The sequence below is a fragment of the Numenius arquata genome, chromosome 2 (assembly GCF_964106895.1).
Source record: "Numenius arquata chromosome 2, bNumArq3.hap1.1, whole genome shotgun sequence".
Lineage (NCBI taxonomy): Eukaryota > Metazoa > Chordata > Aves > Charadriiformes > Scolopacidae > Numenius > Numenius arquata.
In genome coordinates this window covers 116,905,262-116,927,364 of record NC_133577.1, presented here as the reverse complement: position 1 = coordinate 116,927,364, position 22,103 = coordinate 116,905,262, and the positions used below count along the sequence as shown (strand labels likewise).

The 22,103-nt window shown below is 37.3% G+C and overlaps 1 protein-coding gene across 1 annotated transcript in view; it reads left to right on the top strand.

The window, feature by feature from the left end:
• PRKAR2B (protein kinase cAMP-dependent type II regulatory subunit beta) overlaps nucleotides 1-16,068 on the top strand; it is an 88,541-nt gene extending 72,473 nt beyond the window's left edge. The window contains exons 5-11 of the mRNA XM_074168009.1: nucleotides 6,459-6,565; nucleotides 8,685-8,838; nucleotides 10,078-10,179; nucleotides 10,789-10,863; nucleotides 11,629-11,694; nucleotides 11,862-12,000; nucleotides 13,903-16,068. Of these exons, the coding sequence (XP_074024110.1) occupies nucleotides 6,459-6,565; nucleotides 8,685-8,838; nucleotides 10,078-10,179; nucleotides 10,789-10,863; nucleotides 11,629-11,694; nucleotides 11,862-12,000; nucleotides 13,903-14,036 (777 nt within the window). The 3' untranslated portion in view covers nucleotides 14,037-16,068. The remainder of the gene's footprint in view (nucleotides 1-6,458; nucleotides 6,566-8,684; nucleotides 8,839-10,077; nucleotides 10,180-10,788; nucleotides 10,864-11,628; nucleotides 11,695-11,861; nucleotides 12,001-13,902) is intronic.
• Nucleotides 16,069-22,103: the final 6,035 nt, after the last annotated feature.

Sequence of the window (22,103 nt, the reverse complement as noted above, 5' to 3'; positions counted from 1 at the left end):
CATGGTTTCTTAACTCTTTTGGGGGCAATGGAAGAACTGTGGATTCACTTTGTTCATATGATAGTCTTATGGTTGTGTCTCAGAACATTACAATTTTTACAAGTCATATGAGATAAGCAAGTCTTGTTACAACTGTTGTACTGAAGTGCAAGGCAATCCGATGCCTGCTTAGGTTGTGAAGGATTTCTTGGATCTAAAAGGGAAATTAACTCAGATTTCCTGTCTACCAGTGAGCACTCCAGCAGCACACTCATCCTTCTTTTGGGGAAATTCCCAAAGCATATATAATCCTAACATATCATCATTGGGACTTACTGCATCCAGTTTAATAGTTGTTGGAGCTTACCAGGTCCTGTCAAATTCCAGATTAAGATTGTCTTAGTTCTCTATCAGAAGCCACATAATTTTAGTTGTGCAAATGTGGCTGTGCTTTCTGTGTCCTGAATATCTTTTCTTAAATTGTGGAGAAGCATATTTTTCAGACGTTACTTTTTACACTTGTCATTGTCATGACTTTTGGTGATGTTTGTGTCCTACTTTCCATTTTATCTACAGTGCCTTCATTGATTCAGAATGGGTAGCACTTTGTTGGAAAACAAATGTTTGTATTGGCAAAACATTGATGCTTCTCGGAAGCCCCAGTGTTTAAGAATGGTTGAGTTTATTATGGAGAACTTTGTTCTTTTTCCTGTACAAAATGGCTCACAGTAAATCTATAAACTGACATTAAGAAGACACGTGCCTAGCACAGTGGTAGCAAATCACTTGGTAGTCTGGCAGTTAAAAGAGCCATTGGCATTTGGGAAGGACATGTCATGGTCTGCCAGCTCTGCTGAATGAGTCAAAAGCTCTCTTGCAAGGACATGCAAGTGACTGGATTTTTAATGTGTGAAATGTATGCTAAATAAAATGCAGATTTAATTATACTCAATGTCCATTATCTAACTGATTTTTTTTTTTCCCAATGAATTGTCTTGAGATGTTCGTTTTGTTGACTTGAAAGAAATTGAGGCAAACATACTATTTTAGAATAATGCAACGTGTGTCTGGAGAACAGTACTTTATGTGATACCAAGTACATGTTGGAGAGCTGTGAGTGATTATTTGCAGCTTTTCACTTGACCTGGCAAGAAGGATGGAATCAGACACTGTTCCAGGGGGTTGGCCTTGGTAAACCAGTTATTGTTCCTGTCTGGGGCTTTGTTCTTCTGAATCTCATGCCATGTCTTTTGTTTGTAACTGCTTGTAAACATGCACACAAATTTGTACATTTCAGATATGAAATAGCAATACAAGAGGCTTGCATACACCTTACTTATGTGTGGGTATCACCACAGGCCTAGATTCGTAAAGGTACATGGTATCCGAGTTTCACTTTCGGCACAGTAAAATATCGCTTAACTCTTAACAGAATGGTTCATAAAACCTCTGCTTAGGTGCTGCGCTGTTCATTAGGCTCCATGATAAGTACCAGAGGTATTTTTTGACTTTAAAGTTCTGCTTCTATGCTAGAGGTTCCTATGGCCACCACAGGATAAGGGAAAGATGGAGCAACTACTTTTTGCCACAAGTATATAGTGTTTAAAATACTTAGCACATGAAGACTGTCAGCATCATGCTCCTAGTGAAGTGTTGGTGAAGAGCATCTGTAACTGCTGTTGAGGAGAGAGAGCTCACAAAGCACAGCAAATAAGACAAACTAGGAGAGACTTTGCAGTTGAAGTAGTTTGTGCAGATGGGGGTTTGAAGAGGAACTGGAAACAGTGCACAAGATAGTGTGGGGCTGCTAGAGTTGGTGCAGTGACAGTGATGATGGGCCACCAGGAGTGCCCCTGAGCACCAGCTGGACCAGCCAACCACGGGATATCTAAAAGTTTCAACACAGATTGGTAGGTAGGAAGTGGCCATCTCTGTCTCAGGCTGCTGTGAGTGGCAGGTGTCTCTCATAAAGGCTGGGGGACAATGGTGGCTTCACCTGTGGGAGATGTGCTGTGGTCAGAGTGCTGAGATGCTAGGTGAAGGAACTGCAGAAGGAATGCGTAGCTTTAGACAGGATAAAGAGGATCTTGAGAGCATCTTTCAAGGGTCTGCTGAAGAGACATGAAAGCCTTTCTACAGCAGATGGAGGCACCAGTCTGTTGACCAGATTTGCCCTCAAGTGGTGTGACAGGATAAGGCACAACATGCACAGACTGAAATACAAAAAAGTCTGTTTAAGAAAAGCCTTTTTTACTGTAAAGGTGGCCAAATGCTGGAACAGGTTGCCCAGAGAGGTTGTGGTGTTAATTTACATGTTTGGGGAATAAAGAGTTCAGAATACCTGCTAATTTTTTTTTTTAGTATTTATCAGTCATAGTCACGTCCTTCATACTAACTGTTTCCTTAGTTCAGTATTTTGAAGGCTTTAATTACAGGTAAAGTGTCATTTGATTGACTAGAAATACGGATTTTGTTTGTCAGAAAGTTAAGAAGGATGCCCAAAGGCGGAGTTTGACTGACTGCAGCAGATTATTTTGAAATTTTCCGGTCTTGTCACCTTTATTCAGTTCAGTAATTGGTAATCACAAACAGAGGATGTTCTCTGTCCCAGAGGCCATGCAGTGCAGTATGACATACATACATACAGCTAAACACTCTCGAACCGTCCTCTCCTCCTAAGCACCTAACCGGGGTGGTTTTACCTTTACTGGGAAGAAGCTCTGGTTCAGGCATTCCTCCAAGCCACGACCAGGGTCTGTCAGGAGGAGTGATAGTTGGCACAAGCCAAAACTGAACCAGCTGGGCTGACAATTGTACCAAGAGCAAACCAGCCCAGATTATACCAAGTGAGTACTTGAGTCCCTCCCCTGGTCCTGTTGAGTTTGTACTTCATAGTTGTAGTCTCTGATTCTGACTGATCTAAATATGAAAAAAATCTTTACTAGCACAGTTCATTTAAGCTGGTATAAAACCAGGGTAGGTACCATCTTGGTCTAAGTAAGAGAGGGAAGAAAACCACGTCATCTCCACTTTAGGTGGTAAGAGGGGATATGTCATTCTGGCTGATGCTGGTAAGGGACCTGATGCTTCTTTGCACTCCCACTTCCCAGCAGTGAAATCCACCCTTGAAAGCAAAGGTGATTGAGCCAGTAATGACGGCTGTAACTATGGCATGTTTATTCACTTGTCTAGTAAATTATTTTGTGAAATCACACTGTCATTACAGTCCAATTGTTAGAAAGACTTTTTGAGGGAAATGCAGTAGCTACACTTCAGAAAAAGAAAATATCTTTATAAAGAAAATCTTGGTACATTAATTTGGCTTGTATTGTGAATGTGTCTTTCAGAAAATCTGATTTCCCATTCAGCTTCCTTGCTTTTAAGGAAGTTAAAATATTTCTGTATCACAAAGGATGGTGATCAAAGTGTGCTTTCAAGGCAACAACCCAAGCTTCCTATAATTTTCTCAAACATGTTTCTTTCTTGAAGCATTTACATCCTTCACAGTTTAGAATGAAAAAAAAAAAAATTTGTGTGTATTAATCAGAGCATGTAAATAAACATTATGTAAACAATCAAATTTCAAATAATTTAACCTTTCAATTTGGTACTCTATATTTGTGGAATGCATTATCCTTAAGAGAAAGAAATGCTTTATTGTATTTGAAAAAGCTGTATTACCATAACAAAATTTTACCAGAAGGCACAAAGATTGCACAACATATAAAGAATTTGAAGTATTAAAAATATGAATTTTACCATGTTTATAAAGTATCATTCTTCAGAATAAGGATTACAGCATTGCCACAGCATTACATGTAGTAGTTTTACAAACACCGATATCAAAAAACCTCTTCCTGTTTCCGTTTTATGTGTGTTGTTTAAAACAAGAACTGCTTTAAGAAGAGCTTTCAAACTGCACCATTTTACAAAATACCAGAATTAATTTTGTGTATGATAACAGATCTACTTTTTAATTCCAGAAGTACCCATCTTTATCCTTTCAAAGTAACTATGGAGGTGCCAGTAAATTGAGACTCAGTTTGGCAGGGAATGAAGAGGATTCACGTAGCAGCAACCTGGGCAAGCAACTTCTGTAATTCTCACAGTAAAAGCAAGACCCAGGTGCCTGGTTTGGTCATTGAAGTCTGCTCTATCTTTATTTTACATAGAAAGTTTTGGGAAAGGGACTAGTTGTCTTTAAGTTAGTTGCAATTTGTTTGCAAGTTAATATACACACATAATACTTCAGCAGATAACAAGCAGTTAGTTAGCTCTCCACTGTATTAAATAACTTCAAGTGTTTAAAATATGGGGTTTTTTTAGAAGGGGAACTGTATTTACAATTTCTATTTGGTTGTCTTAAAAAGTCATAGATTTACCTACCAGAAAAGCTGTGTGAGCTTGATTCATAATTGTGAGATTGAAAATGTTCTAACATGAAATCTGAGATGAAGCACACTGAATAAAGGTTATAACTGTATTTATTATTCTTTCACTACTGCAAAAAACCATCCTTTTAGTTTATTCTTTTTTTCAAGATGTCTTGCAAGTATTTTCATTTCCAAGGATCAGGGTCCATAGAATACGTTTATTTCTCTTGCATTGCTTGCATTTAGAGGATAACATACACCCTGTACCCCCCTGTAAAGTGTGGAGCACTCTGCCTGTTCTTACTTGTTTCCAAAGGGCAGCCGAGGGCTGTTGGTTGGGGAGGCCCTTTGCCAACTCAGACATAAAGCAAGGGGAAGGGAGTGGGCTTCTTCAAATGCTTTAGACAACAAACTGACATTAGGTCAGTTTTGCAGATTCTGTAGGAGCTCCTCTTAGGGAAGACTGAAAAGACTAAAGTAATATTACCTATGAATTTAAGCATGGAAATTTTTAGAAGGCAACTCCCATACATAATTTTCAGTCTCCACCAATGGCACGCACACACTTATCTCTTTCTCTGGAATGAACTATAACCAATTCACTGGTAGTAAAATGATTCCTCTTTTTGCAAATACATAGCTGGCTATACTAAAAAAGGTACTAAATGGAGAAACAGTTATATTATTCCTTGCTGGCCTAGGTAGGCTGCATGGTGACTTACTGTATTTTGCCGTGATCAGCTGTTCTAAGGATGGATGCTGCAGTTCTGTTGTTCTTTGCACACACGCACAATGAACTCTCTGAAGTAAAATCATATTTAGCTTCCATTTTTTAAAAAGGCTTGGAGAACACGGTACTGGTGATATTTTTAAAAGCTTTGAGTAGGGGAAGAAATTCAACAGGATAAGGATGGAACTCATTCCACCTAATTTTGTCTGTCTAAAAATTAAGTGTTTAACTATGAGTTACGGCAGATCTCTCTGTCATCAGAAGAAAGAAAGGTGAATCTCTAGAGAATGATTCTGAGCTATCTAGTGTGGCTATCTCTGTCCATGGGCTGCAGAACTACTCTAGAGGACTGGCTTAGACTGGTCTTGCTTGGAAAGGCAAATGCCGCTTTTCAGCCACTGGAAATGCTGTGAATTGAACCATTGTTAAAATGTGTGAGGATCTAAATCCACAGGATTTCCTTTACCATGGTTTTCACTAAAACCTGCCTATTCCGCTATGATACATAATTAATAAGTTTCAAAAAGTAGAGGATAATTTTGTGTTTATTGTCAGAATTTTAGATATATTGCTGGATAAAATAATAATTCAAATTTTATTTTCAAGTTATCTTTTTAGGATTCATGTTGTTAATCCATAATGAGCTGTGTTTGGGTTTTTTTTTTATGTGAATAGTAAAGTTTTAGCAGATTTACACCAAACAAGACAAATTATGTAATTAGTGATTTGGTTTTGCTATTAGACAGTCATAATTCAGACGTTGACTTTTTTTAGTCTGTTTGTATTCCATGCAAATTAACAAAGTAGTTTTTTAGCCAGGTGTAAATTAATACTTCCCAAGGAGTCCAGTGTTGTTTCCTTACTCAAGCAAAGCATTGCAGACCTTTACGGTTGCATCCTTCCCAACATTGTGCAGGCATTGTATAATTTAGCTTTTCAAAATACTGTGCAATAATTTTGAAATTTTAAATTCTGTAAAATATTTCTAAAGGCAAAACCAGGTAATTTTTTGGTTTGTTTTTTTTTTTTTTTTTTTCAGTAAGGGATACAATTTGTTCTTTGAACTGTATAATGTTACACAGTTGTGAAGGGTGAAATTCTATCTTTGGATGCTAATGAGCAATTTATATTGCAGACAAGATCTATTTTATCCTTTGCAGGGACAAGAAGGGAAGCTGGGCTCTGAACGCTGGAAGAGAAAAAGCTAACACTGAATACCAAATAAAACTTTCTGATTGATCCACGCGTTTCTGTAGCACAAACATATTTATGTCTCTAAGCCTTATCTGCATATTTGGGAGTCTGAACAGTTAATTTGTAGAGTAAGATTTTTAAAAACAGATGGTAATTTCTTGTCTTTATGTTCTTTTAAATAGGAACAGATGTCTCAGGTGCTAGATGCGATGTTTGAAAAGCTGGTTGAAGGAGGGGAACATGTCATTGACCAAGGGGATGATGGTGACAACTTCTACGTCATTGACAGGTGAATTCCTGTGTCTTACTGTAGCACAAAGTATTATGCAAAAGTCCATTGAAAAAAATTAATTTCTCTACATACTTGTATTTAATTCTAACATGGGAGAAAGAAAAAAGAGCACATGTGAACCAAAACAGCTCTCCTCTGAGCAACAGAGAGTGGTTTTTGAAAGGAGTCAGATTTTTCATACTGAAGTATGTCACTGTCCTCTTTATGCATTGCTAGTTGCCAAAGGCTGGTTTGTTGGTTTTTTTTTTTTCATGTGGCAAGAGATCTAACACAAAACACATTGGGAAAAGTATTACAGCTCCATATTTGAAATCTTACTGTGTTTCAATACTATCTGTAGACTTTCTCACTCATACGAATATTATTAGACCTCGCGTAGTTAAGTCACTACTCTTCATTTGCAGATCTGTACTGGAAAAAGTGGGTAACTAAGTAAGATGCTAGATATTGGTTACTGTTGAGTTAGGAGTGAAGAGCATTTACTTTGGCATCTTTCACTAGTCTGTTGGCAGAGGCTCCAGCCAGACTATCCCAAAACACGTCTTCTGATTTGTATCTTTAGTTTTAGGCTAACACAGTGATTTCTGACAGTGTTTGAAAGGAATATTATGCTAGAACTCCAAAAGAAATGCAAAGGGGTTTGGTCAGTGTATATCAGTCAAGAGGGGTGATTATCCTGCTGTATTCAGTGTTGGTGTGGCCTCACCTCGAGCACTGTGTGCAGTTCTGGGCCCAACAATTTGAGACAGATGTGAAGGTCCTTGAATGCCTCCAGAGGAGGGCAGCAAAGCTGGTGAAAGGGCTGGAAGGAATGTCCTCCAATGAAGAGTGGCTAAGGACTTCGGGCTTGTCTAGTTTGGAGAAAGGAGGCTGAGGGGGACCTCATTGCTCTCTACAGCTTCCTGAGGAGGGGAAGTGCAGAGGGAGGTGCTGAGCTCTTCTCCCTGGTGTTCAGTGATAGGACATGTGGGAATGGTTCAAAGGTGCGCCAGGGGAGCTTTAGACTGGAAATTAGGAAGCATTTCTCTACTGAGAGAGTGGTCAAACACCAGAACAGGCTTCCTAGAGAGGTGGTCGATGCCACAAGCCTGTCAGCATTTAAGAGGCATTTGGACACTGCCCTTAACATGCTCTAACTTTTGATCAGCCCTGAAGTGGCCAGGCAGTTGGACTGGATGATTGCTGTGGGTTCCTTCCAACTGAAATACTCAATCAGAAGATCACAGAAATGTGTCAGGTTTCTTCACTGAAGAGTCAACGTTCTTCGATTTTGTGAGGCTACAGTTTGTCATCTCTTATCCAAAAAGCTGCAGGGACTTCACAGTATTCTGTCAGCCTTGCAGTTTTTAGGTGCAGTGAATCACCTCCAAGTCGATTCTCAATGAAATCATTGTACAGAATTTTGCATTAAATTCACATGATTTATCAACACAAATATTTGGCACTGAACAAAATTATGGCTCAGCATCAATGGGGATGGCTGTGTCATGTTTTACATGACACCAGATTTTACTGCTTTCTCAAAACCAAAAAAAAGGTAAAAAGGTATTAATTTAAAGATGGGGAGAAGAAATCCACATTGTATTAGATAAATGTGAGCTTTTTGTATCATAATCTCATTTTGCTTTTCAAATACTTCCATTCTTTTTCCTGCATCTCCTCTAATTATTACATTATAAATTACTACTTTTAAAGATTTTAAATGTTAAATAACTTGTATTATTTTTAAAATGATCATGTTGTGGTGACTTTTGCAAAGACTTGCTACATTTGTTTTTAGTGTGTTTAAAACAAAATTAAGAAACAGATACTAAGTTTAATCTTCATTTTTAGTACATTTCTGATGATCGATAGATCACTGCAAATCCAGTCTATCTTTGAACCGAGTTAATGTAAAAACTAATAACCCTGTCCTTCCCTTTGAAAAGGAACTACTTTTATTACTTATGGAAATGATTGAGATGTCTGTGCAACGTGTTTATTATAATTTAAATAAGTGAATATATTTCAAATGGTGTGTCTTCGGAATTCATGGTATAAAAAAATATAGTGGGAGGGTGCTTAGCAAAGAACAGGACTGGATTCTACTCACTGTATTTATATATTTTATTAACAGAGGTACATATGATATCTATGTAAAATGTGATGGTGTTGGGAGGTGTGTTGGAACCTATGATAACCGAGGAAGCTTTGGTGAGTTGGCCTTAATGTACAATACACCCAGAGCAGCTACAATTATAGCTACCTCTCCTGGTGCCATCTGGGGGTTGGTAAGTGAAATACTTGGTTTAATATATTACTCATTTGTTTAAAATATTGTCTATAAATTGTACTGATATGCTATATCAGAATTAAAAAAAAATTATATAATTTCAGAAAGTTTAATTTTAAAACTTCTGAGAACTCCTGACAGAATACTGTCTTTTTCCAGATCTGTAGAAACAAACCTGAGGCTTAAGAAAGCACTGAGTTTTTAAAACAACGTTTTGTTTTATTCTGTTTTAATGATAATTTCCCAAATTTCAAACCACTTGACAATTACTTAGACATATAGATAAAATGTTTTTCATAGGAAACATTTTTGGTTCCAGAGTAAAATTCAAATATGAGGTTATTTACTAGTGTTATACTATCTGGATCTTTCACAACAGTAATTGAGTTTACCCAAAGAATAAAGCTGGGCTAGCCATCTTCAAGATGTGTATGTCAATCTAATGTCTGATTCTAAGATAACATTTTCCTATTGAAGCGAAACGCGTGGTTTTTTACCAACTTAATCCATATGACTTTTGGGATATTGGCAGAGTTATAAGAATGGTTTTAAACTGGATTAGGTTGTCTTGGCCAGCAAGTCCCACGTGAAGCTGTGAAGGCTTGCAAAGCATTTCACCTCTGTGTCACCAGGACCACAGTCATATGGAGTTAAGAGAAGAAAACAGCACACGTGGTTTTTCCATCTGTCTGCTTCGCTTGGATTGCCAAATCCTAAGGAATGTCCAGTTGGCAGTGTAGGGCAGCAATGAGTCTTGTTCTTCTGCAACAGCAGAAAGTGGACTCTGACCCAAGACCCAGACCCATGCATTTTGTTTTTTTTTGTATAATAATATAAAAACCTCTTTGAGTACATATCAATATGTATGGGACCTCAGGATAATGAATGAACTTTGTAAATTAAATATTTAAATATTGAGGATTTCTTAAATATCTTAAATTACCCACACAGCGCTCATTGTGTAGCCAACCTGTTTAAGGTAAACTCTGTTGTTTACCGAGGGGCAGAGAAGCTTTTCACAACACGAGTCAGATCAGGAGCTTAACTTTAGAAGCTCTTGATTGACCTCTAGAGGAATCTTTCTCAACTGACAGTATGGGGAGACTAGCCAGCTAGTTTCACAGCTACATTGAGTGACTAAAATTGGGTAATTCGAACATATTCAGCCATTTCTAAAGTATTTTCTATCACACATATTTTCTGTTAATAAACTTTCTTTTTCTCTTTGTGTTTACAGGACAGGGTAACGTTCCGAAGAATCATTGTAAAAAATAATGCCAAAAAGAGAAGAATGTATGAAAGTTTTATTGAGTCATTGCCATTCCTTAAATCCTTAGAAGTAAGATTTCTTCTGCATTATTTTAGTATTGGAGGTACCTGATAAGATTCTGCTTTTGCAGAGTTTAAATTTGTAATTAAGATTTTCTCAACAATATATTGGAGAAAGATCATATATTTGATATTTCTAAATTTTCAGGATAAAGAGCTAATGTTAATACTGCATTTTATTTAAAAAAAAACAACCTACTTTTTTAAATGTAGTTTTACTAGATATTTTATAGATACTAGATATTACTAGTAATTTTACCAGGTATTAGCCAATAAAATTAAACAATGGCTTGGAGTTTCAAAATGTTTTCATTCAATAGCTGTATTTTTACATGCATATTTTTTTTTTTCTGAAAATATTCTTTTAATACTTGGGATATATAGACTTCTTACAAAAATGGAAGTTCTGTCAAAACATCTAGCCGTTAAGTCTATAATATATCCTCTGGAACATTATTCAGCAGTTCTTCCTTTTTTTAATGATTATCAAAACAGGAAAATAAAGATACACTATTCTGTGCAAAGATCCATGGAAAGAAATCTGGAAGGGCTTTCTAAATACAATATTGTAATGTAACGTTAACCAAATATTTCTTACATTTTCTTTTTTTAAATGAAGGTGTCTGAGCGTTTAAAAGTGGTTGATGTGATTGGCACCAAAGTGTACAAAGATGGAGAACAAATCATTGCTCAGGTACATTTTTTTTTCTAGTTTTAATTTTTCATTTCCAGTTGTTAACAATTATCATGTTATCTATAGACAATACATACTTCTAAACGACGTTTTTCTTTGTCAAACAAAACAAAACCAGCCCTGCATCTAAGAGAGGTGATTATTTTGTTTCAGAAGCTAATTTTTCACTTACGGCACTTTGAAAAATATCCCTCTTTTTTGTGTGAATAAAGGAGTCAACATTTTTAGTATACTTAGAAATTCAAAGTATATAAAAGGATGATGGCTTGCAATAAGGAGCACTGAAGATTTACCTTGGTTTTGTTGTTAAAATATGATAATCGTTTGAAGAAGAATGCAGAAGTAAACTCTTCAGGATACGCAGCTGAGATTATCTTGCCTCAAAATAATTATTGGATATCAGATAGCCCTTGGAGGCTTTTTATACTGGAAACTCTGTAAGGGAAGTAATTTGGAAGGAACACAAAGGTGGAGAAACATGAGGAAGGATCCTAAAATCTTCTCTAATGTTGTTTTTCTCTGCTTTTTGTATAAGGCACAGTCAGCTATGTCTTTCCATGAAAATACCTTGCTGTCAGTTCTGTATAGATGTTTTGATTACTGTGTGCCTTGAGTATGGTTTTCACATTTAGAGTGATTTCTTTTGCAACAGGTATCAAAAAGATGAGCTTCAAGGAACTGGCTGCAAATATTTTAATGTTACCATTAAACTAGAAGAAAATTCACATTTCCTTTACACATTTTATTTTATTTTTCCTTCTACAGGGTGATTTGGCTGATTCATTCTTCATTGTGGAATCTGGAGAAGTAAGGATTATAATGACAAGGAAGGTAAACATCTTGATAGCACAGAATTTTTTTTTTTTTTTTAAACTTGATGTATTCTGTGTTAAACAGTAATGCTACCATTGTTACTAAATTTGCTTATACAATAATGAGTTCAGCAAATCTCACTCTCATTCTCTGTCTTCTCTTTCTTTTTTTACCTGATATTTCAGGGTAAGCAAGATGTAGAAGAGAACGGAGCAGTTGAAATAGCTCGATGCTCAAGAGGACAATATTTTGGAGAACTTGCTCTTGTAACTAACAAACCACGAGCCGCTTCTGCATTTGCTCTTGGCACTGTCAAATGTTTAGGTATTGTTCAATAATATTTTATATCTAATATAAAATGATACATAATCTATCTGGTTGGTTTTATTGTGAACTTTGCCTTTCTCCAGAATATAAAATTTAATTACATTTACCCAAATAAGGCTGTTTAAGTACATCATCTATTACTACGCATTCCTATTTACATTATTTGTCTCCAAAAGTTATTTGCAGTTGATAACTGGTGTTAAACACAAATTCTCCAATGTTTCTCTGATCGCATGGAAGTAAAAATTCTTTCAGTACAGAGAGTATTGCTGCAAACCATTTATAGCTATCAGATAAATGTCTAATACTCTGCAGAAAGGTAAAATATTTATTTTCTCAGTAGACTGACTCTCATCCAAGAAATAACTGTGCTAAAAATTCTGTCCCGTTTTGTCACCATGACTTAAGCTTTAACAAATTCTTTGTCTTCATCAGCTGTTAATTTAATCTTTCCATCACACTGTAGCCTCAGGCAGAGGAAAAGCAAAGACCATAGGAATTGTGCTCACAGACAACCCTTCACATCCATTGCTTTTCATGGTCTAATGTTTACCTCCTAAATAGTTGTATCTAATTATGGGAAAACTGTAAATTGCAAAGACAGGTTTGGCATTCTTGAATGACAGTTTGATTACCAGTCCAGTAACCAAAAAGCTTCTCACTTACTTATAAAGGTGTTATATTTTAAAATCCCTATCTCCGAACACACAGATGATGAGGCAATAAAGATCAAAGATGATAGAGAGGAAAGAATAAGAGGCAGTGGTGAGAGAGTGTCATTACCCAATATGGGTGAGTCGCCAAGATCTCTGGCACTTCCCAAATAGCAGAGATCTTGAACTTTTCTTAGGAGCCAGGACACTACAGGCCATCAGGTTGAAGTATGAAGTTGCCTCCCTGGCCTATTGGCTAGAACTATAGCAGAGGACGGCAACGAAGCTGGTGAAGGGCCTGGAGAATAAATCGTACGAAGAGCGATTGAGCGAGTTGGGACTGTTTAGTTTGAGGAAGAGGAGACTGAGGGGTGACCTCATCGCTCTCTATAACTACTTGAAAGGACACTGTAGAGAGGTTGGTGCTGGTCTCTTCTCACAAGCAAATAGCGATAGAACAAGAGGGAATAGGGTGCAACAAGCTGCAATAGGGTAGGTTTAGACTGGACACTAGGAAGAATTTCTTCACAGTAAGAGTGATCAGACACTGGAACAGGCTGCCCAGGGAGGTGGTTGAGTCACCATCCTTGGATGAGTTTAAGAGTCACTTAGATGTGGTGTTGGGGGATATGGTGTAGGGAAGAACTTGTTAGAGTAGGGTAGATGGTTGGACTCAATGATCCCAAGGGTCTTTTCCAACCTAGATGATTCTATGATTCTATGTGATCAGGTAACGAAAATACTCTGGTCAGCTATGCATTGACATTGCATGTGAATTACTGTCTCCAACTTTTCATATATTTGCTGGGAAATATGTATCTATTACAGTTTCCACTGTGGGTGGAAGCGAGTAAAAGTAGCAAGGAAATACGTGAAGTTAGACCCCAAATACAGCCAAAACAACATCTGCAAAGGATGTGGTTTTTTTGAAATCTCAAGAGTCTTAAAACTGTATTCCGTGAAGGAATCCATGTCCCTCCAGACTTCTTCAGCAGCTCTTGGGTGACATAAATCTTAATATGAAGGTATTTTCAAAATAAGAAATGCAGCAAATTCTACGTTTATTTATGAAGTTTCAAGACAGCCATGTGTTGATCTTGATTTGCTACGGTAAGTGGTTCTTTTCTGTGCAAACAAAGTATATGCCTCCGTGGTATCTGTCCTGTTATCATTTAAAATTTTATGTTGGAATGTCATAAACACCAAGACGAACATGTTTTATTCTTTCTCTCCTCTTTTGTCTTAGTTATGGATGTGCAGGCATTTGAAAGGCTTTTGGGACCTTGTATGGAAATTCTGAAACGGAACATTGCAAACTATGAAGAGCAGCTAGTTGCTCTGTTTGGAACAAACATGGACATTGCCGATACCAGTGCATGAACATAGCAGCAACAAGATCTGTTATGAGAACATAGCACAGTAGTGGTTAGTCCACTGAGGAATTGTCTCTCTTCCTATAGATGCCAAGCATTTTCTGTGATTTTAAGAATGGGTTTGGGGGTATTTTTTGGACTTATTACAGTGGAAATACTAATAAATAAATTGGGAATTTAAGAAATTGTGGGCTTGGTTTTTGAAAGTGCTTAGCACTGATGGTTTCATCTGGCATTAAGACGACCTGTAGTAGCACAGCACCTTTGAAAATCAAGTCCTTTAACACGGCATTTCCTTAAAGAGTAGATTTCAAAAAACCCACATGCGATGAACTTGTTAAACCAGCTTCTGTTCTTCAAAAAGGTTACAACTTCTCTGGAAAGACTGTTAGTTTGAATGTGATATGTTGAAAGTATTAGTGCACACAAAGTGTTTATATGTATTAATACAGAAGATATAAAGTAGATATTACTTTCTGACTATTACAGTTGTCATGATTTTATGTTGCATTTATCACAGATGTAGTGAATCACAAGACTAATCGTAAGATAAAGCATGACAATGCATTTTGTGTAACGCTCATGACCCAAATCTGATTTTTAACATTTTGTAATTTGTTTTAAAGTCCTCTTTGTTTAATATGTCATGTTTCAGCACGACATTGTAATATCTTATGCAATTTAGAGGACTTGTATATTTTTGCAATAAACTGCATTTTTTATTAGTTACATGTATTCTGTACAGTCTAGAGTGAGAACAGCTGACAAATTAACCTTAATGCTTTAAAAGCAAAGGCATAGGTCATTGTCATGTTCTACCTAATCATACATAACCTATATTGTTTTCCTTCTCCCTTGTTTTATATTTATGCATTTTGTCTTCTCTATCTATGCTTGTTATGTAGTTAGGTTTTTTTAGATCTCACCTTTTTTATCTGTTAAATCTTTTACCTATTTCAAATGAAATGATCTCTGTATATCTCTCTTCTTGCAGTCTAATCTCAGCTATCAAAGACCAAATTCAATTACTGAAATCACTGATATTGAAAGCCATGCTAAACTAAGCTTGTCCTGGAAAAATCCTTATCAGGAAGTACAAAAATATTTTTTTTTAATTTGAAAGATCAATACTTCAGAAGCTTTGCACAAGTCTGGAAAGTATGTCATTGTTAAAGCTAATATGTCCTGCTTCAAAAAAACTGTAGGTCATCATAAAATAATATCTTGTTAGCCATAATAGCATGGGACACCTTCTGAGACTGAGGAGAGAGAGTATCATCTTAATTAGGAGCACAAGGCTCATTGCTTACAAGGGTCTGTGACTGGAAATTTCAGGCACAGTCCAATTTTAATACTGCTTACTGACCTGTCTGTTGATGTACATGGAAAGCTAGTGCACAGAATGGCCACTGGCAGGAATTCTGCCAAAACGGTACTACAAGAACTGCAGGAAGGCTGCTTGCACCCAGTTTCAAACACCTGAATTATAACATCTTTCCTTCTTAGATAACGACTTTTCTAATGCCATATGTTTGTGTACGTTGATGTCATTATTATCCTATAGTCAGTGATATGTTGTGACAATTTATATAATCATACCATATGAAAATATGATTATATAATATGATAACAACATATAATTTATATCATACAGTATGGTATAAATTATAAGTCAGATTCCTAAAAAAATACAATCTGAGCAAAATTTACAAATGACATTTTTTTTTAACTTAGAAACGCAGTATGAATAATTGCACATCTGATAACTTGCCTTTGTACTTTTGATTTATGGGAAAAAGAGAAGCCTGTTACACTAGAAGGAAATATCAGGTAACCAAAATCTACACTCTTGTCATTCTGTATGCTTAATCTCTAAAAGCTACCTATGTTTTGCACTAGCTTGACGTGATTAAGAAAAATGCTAGAAATTACTTGTATGGCAGTAAACTACAATCAAGGCCGTAAATGCCAATCACGATATTTTCAATATTGTTGGTTATATTTAAAGTTTCCTTACAATAAACAACACTTTTATATATAAAAATCTATGTTTGTTGATATTGCTGTGTTTTAATTCCATTATCATAAAGTTACAAGTGACCTATTTATATTCGTTTATTAAAACATACGTAACTTAACACTTTCATGTTGGATTTTCATAAATGATGTTATGCGGGTGCTCTGCTCAGAGTAGGTGACGTGTTGGTGTGGTAATTGTCATAGTTACTTTGTATTTGATGATTTTCTTGTAGGTTTTAGCTGAGAAAAAGCTGTGGAGTGACAAATTTAAAATAACCAGAGACTTTGGATTTTCTGAATCCCAAAGTACTACTTCATGTTGCAGCAGTTTCATTGTGTTGCTCTTGGGGACTAGGTGATTTCTGGAATTTTCTTTGTTGGTGAATTCAGTGCGGGGGGTTAAGTTACAGTAATAAATTGTGGCTTTGTAAGTTTCGTCGAAATCATTTTACATCCTTCATCAGTCAGCACTTGGGATTTCTCCTGAATCTGTTCATATGAACACTTCAGACACACCAGTGTTCCTGTCATAAATGTGCAAGTGTTCATCCTAAGAAGGAATTCACACCAAGTCACTGATTTTTATTGACCTTTCGAAAAAAGGTAGATAGTTCTAATAACTTTAAACAGTACTATGTCATGTTTACCTTATGAGACTGTGTCCATACTTAGATTACCTCATGCTTCTGTTATTAAAGATTTTTATTGTCCTTGTTTGCAGACAGGTCGCTAAAGGAACGGGACTTTGGCAGTTACTTGGCACGTGCATGTAAGTTTGTTTCTCTCCTCTCTCCCCAACCTCACCAGCTATTTGTAATTCTGCAGATTATTTAAATGAATTTGACAGGTGGCTAAGTTCTAAAGAGGGAAAAAAAAAACAACAAAACAAAACTAAATGCTCCAATGAATTTGTTGTAAATATGCCCCACTGGGTGAGGAGAGAAAAGCCTGGGAGAAATCCTGTATGAGAAGGGCACTCGTGGGCTCACACATTACTAAGCAAAAGAGAACCCGTATGGCAGCAAATGTTTACAAATTACTTAACCATGGGAAAAAAAATTCAACCACAGCGCTAAGTCATTCATGAGAGGCAAACCCTGAGGAAAGCAAGCTTCCTTGGGCCTAGTGCTGATGCCATCACTTTCTAAATGTCATTTGTTTGTGCTTCATAAGATTTCATTCAAGTTCATCTGGAATAAACACTTCTGAAATCATTCCCTTCTGGATCTGCTGTTGAGGTCCAGAAGTGACCGACTGTGGAAGTCTTGGGGCAAAGCTGTGAAGAGCATTGTGAAACCATCTAGAACCTCAACCACTGTCACTCCATCTTCTTTGTATTCAGTAAATACTATCCTGATCCTTGCTGGAATGGTGGGTTTGGTTTTGGTGGTTTTGTTTTGTTTGAAATGTTTGGTGCTTTAAGGTTTCTATAAAGTGACTCTGGGATCAGTTACGTCACGATTTATGTCAGTTTGTAGTTTATGACATGCTTTCCATGGGAAGCATTATTGTTTTTCAATATCAAGAGTTCCCAGATATGTAAAATCAGTATCTGCTGGTCACCCTTCATAGACCTGGCACATCAAATTCCTAGTTCTCTTTTTTCAGACACTTGCTGCATGTGACAGCTTTTGCTGACCAAAGTGCTTTGCTGAAAGTCAATTTTCCACAGCATGGACATTCTTACATGCTCTTGCTAAAGTTTTTATGTTAGTTCAAAGCTCTTTTTATCTATTCATACATGTGATGATTATAGGTGTGGTTTTTTGGTTGGGTTTTTTTTTTAGTTTCTATGATACTTCCTGTGTCTGTAGTTCTCAAATAAGTATTACTGCAGTTTTCTCTGGGAGGAATTGCCTCTTTGTATGCTGAGTATGTACAGATCTGTGCTGCTGATTATCTTACAAAATTTAGGATAATTTTCAAATCATTCCAAGAGTTGGATTTCCTTCAGCTACATCCCAAGGCTGTTTCCAAGTTCTTAATCTACTTTTTGGCTCAGAAAGATGCTTAGCAGGCTGGACACTCTCACTTCATAGATCGAAGGGAAGCTGAGTAATCTTGGTAGGATATGAAAAGCCTGAAGAAAATTACATTTTTAACATTGTTTCTTCATTCACCCCATTTCTCTCTTTCCCTCTAAATTATCATTATTCTGACACCCAGGTGAAGAGCTAGTGGCAGTAGGAGAATGTAAGACAAGTGGAATGAGTGGCTGGGTCTGCACTGGGACACAGTGGTCTGGTTGACTGGGCAGCAACTCTCTCTTCTTTGTCCTCTTTGTCCCACCACTGCCCCTTCTATGATGGCAAATCAAGCTGAGCCGGAGTGAAGTAGTAGTGTTGCCACGGCTGTGTGAATGCCATGGGTAGGGTTGTGTTTCTTCCTTAGAGCTGCTAGAGATACACGTATGTATAGGAGAACAGGGAAGAGACAAAGGCCAAACTATTACATAAACTAAACTGTGCCCAGTCAAAACCCTGTGAAAAACTCAGATACGAGGTTATCCTAGGCCATTATGACAGTATCTGCTGACTCAACCTTTTCTTACTGAGCTAAATAAAATTAGGAAGGGCTAAAAATAGCATCACGGCATGGTATGAATACTTTGTCCCTTCTTCTTTGAAGGTATTATTTCAGCTGAGCAGCTATGAAGTTTTGGGAAAGGATAACTCTTTGTGCAGGTCTCTCTGTGGAGGATAATTCCCTGGTGGCCAAGTGAACCTCTGGGACCTGTTCCCCCACATCTCTGAAGATTCTGGAAACTCAGTTCTCACCTTATTTCAAAAAAAAAAAAAAAAAAAAAAAAAGAGCCATTCAACTGTCACAAAGCTGTATCTTCTTTTACTCTTTGTTGCTTTGTCCTTGTCAGGTGGTGTGATCATCTTAAGCAACCTTAGCTTCACCATCCCTTTAGTTTTTGGCTGTATCTTTATGGTTACATCCATCGTCAGAAATTTTATGTGCCTGAGACTATTTGCTAGTTCTGAGGCATTGAATGGCCAACATTCGTACTATTTTCCAGTATTTGTATGGGCTTATTTATAAGTGGCATTATAAGCTTTTTTCTCAGCTTTCCATATGGAGTGGCCATACACATATGGCCAACTGAAGAATGGTCCTTGGCCTGTGGTAGCTCCCAAACCATAACCAAAAATTATTTGCTATTGCCCTACACATAAACTATGCCAGGGCTATTCTGAAAAATTTACAGTACAGATGATTACAGGGAGTACACTCCCTGGCATGTTAATTTACCAGCCAGCATAGAGGTGATCTACAGATAATCTGTAGTCGCTTCTTGACTTGTTTTTCTGCAAGCTTTGAGCTGGGATATAGAGTTTTCTTATTACCGCTCTTCTGAATTGTTTCTTGGTATGTCATGTCTTTCTTTTTTTCCTTATGCTATTGCCATTTTTCGTCTTGCTCTATCTTTGTAGGCAATACAATTTTAGCTAAAACTGGAATCTGTGCCATAATGACATGAAATAAATTTCTCATTAATTCCTGGCCCATCTTGGAAGAAAAAAAAAAAAAAACACAAAAAAACCTCTCTAGCCTGTTATTTTTTCTGTTTCTCCCTAACTTGAACCACTGCAGGAGGCAAGTAAAGTTTCCCTTCTAGCTTTCAAGAAAAAAGATCTTTCTGGGGAGCAACAAGTCTTCTGTTCCTCTGCTCTGTGTCCTCAATGGTATCCTCTGTGAAGAGATTCAAGAGGTGACGTGTGGGGGTGGGGATGCCCGGGAGTTGTTGTTAGGAAGGTGGAGGGAGCCAACCACCGCTGCAGCTGGCCATAAAAGGCTGTGAGAAGAGGGAAAGAGTAGGAAAATCTTTAAGAGATACAGAACTCGTTGTGAAAGGAGAAAACTGATGTGAGAGTGTCTGGCGGAACAGAGGCTGCTGCATTGGGTAAAAAGCATAAGCTCTGGGGAGCAAGGTTGCTCTGATGGCTGGGGAGTATTTAGTTAATTACTAAGGGTGGTCACATGTGGATGTGAAAGCTCCTGTAGCAGAATTAAAATAATGATATGCTGTATTTCAGAGAGTCAACAGTAGCAGCTGTGTCGTAAGGGCAGGGCAGGACAGGACATTGGCTTTGGACAGGAGAGATTAAAAGTAGAGACAGGCACAAACCCAATATATAACATATATTTTACTAATATGACTTTGACTGTAATACTATGCATTTTTAAGATCTACCTTGTCATTTCTTAACTTTGTGTCTGGCAATTTTAAGAGGTAAATACCTACGATGCAGTTTTATCTGTATTTTCTCTATGTGTAGTCTCTCCTGCTTATTTTGTGCATCTTGGTAGCCATCCATACTGTGACAAGAACTCACAGCTAATACTTCCCGTTTCCCCACCTTATTTTCTACCTCTCTTACAACAGCAGAAGCCACTGAATCAGCAAAGCTACCAACGATGTCCGTGTTACACAGTATTGATTCATTCTCTGAGCACCCACTCATTTTGGGCATGGAGTAAGGCGAGGTAGGGTGTGTGTTGGGGGAGTAATGGTTTAATTAGAGACTAGGCATACAGAGCAAGGAGTATGGCATTGACATAATCTTCATTCTGAAATTTAGGAGATACATATTTGACTTCAACCAAAGGGGTTAGTAAGTAAGCTTTGATACAGGTTTATGTGTCTTGCTGCCATCAACTGCATGGACTACCTGTCCTTTTACTTGTTTTCTCTTACATCCTCAATAAGTAAATGTATGCAAAGGAGAAAAGGTATATTTAAAAATAAGAAAACCTGTTACGTGTCTGTTTTTAGAACCTCAAAACAATTCAGACACTCATCTTTACAAGATTTTAATCTCACTCCTAGGTAGGATTCATATTTTTGTGCTTTCTGGGTATGTCATAGATGGTAACTGTGATATCGAGGCTTTAATTGAGCAGTGGTATTTACTTGTCTCTACCTGTACCTGGAATCTGGGCCAGTGGGTCTCAGAGGACTGGGCTTCACACCTAACACTCATGCATAAGGTTTTGTAAAGAACTGTGAATCTTTACAGCAAATAGATTTAACATTTAGTTTGGGGGGAAACACTTTTCCTTTTGGGGAGAAAAAGTACATAGTGGGGTGGGAATGTGCTCCAAAACAAGGGAGGAACCTTTAGGCCAACAGTCTTTATCTGGAGAATCTGGTGGGGCTTTAGACAGGATTTTGGACCTTCTGTGGCCTCTTGATCTGGCCCCTGTGCTCTCTACCTCCCACACTGCGGCAGACGGAACTTTTGGAAGAGTAAACTGTGAGTTTTACCCTGCAAGAGGCTGTGCCGCAGGCGGAGCAGCCTATCTGCAGAATGGAGACATCTGCACGCACAGGTCTTCTGCCAAGCCTCCACCTGGAAATGCAGCCTTCACAGTAAAAGTTATTAAAGACCCAAGAAGGCTGGGTCTCTCTCCAAAGAGCCTAAAGGCTGTTTAGATGTATAAGGGAGATCAAAAGAGAAAGTGGAAGGGAAGGAACACAGCTTTAAAGTTAATGTTATTGTGGAGTGGTGTAAAAAAAGATGATCCTGGTTTACCAGTCTTCAATTTATTAAAAAATGTATCTTAGGGAGAGGATGCCATGAAAGCTTTCTTATATAGAGATGTATCCATTGTTTAGGAAAAGCCTGAATTCGAAATATAGGAAAAATCTGAGCTTGTGGGATGTAGGATTAGACAGTTGATAGTATAATAAGGCTGTCTAGTCACTTAATAGTTGAATCTCAACATTAATTTTCAGATTTTTCCTGGAGGCATTTGTTCAAATAACTCTTTGTGTTTTCAAACTGGGAAAAATGGTCTGTAAGTGGTTGGTTCATTACGTGATTAAGCACAGAAGCTTTTTAGTAAAATTTCATGGGTTTGGGTTTTCTACTCTTTTTATTAAAATTTTTTTTTAAGATAAAGTTGCACATATACGTATAAAAAGTAATAATTTCCAATTCACACTGCAGAAGATACTTCATGTTTTTGAAAGTAATGTCTCTTTTCAAACAGTGCTTACAGCTGGCACTGACTTTACTAACAGGCAAACTATTACTTCTAGGAA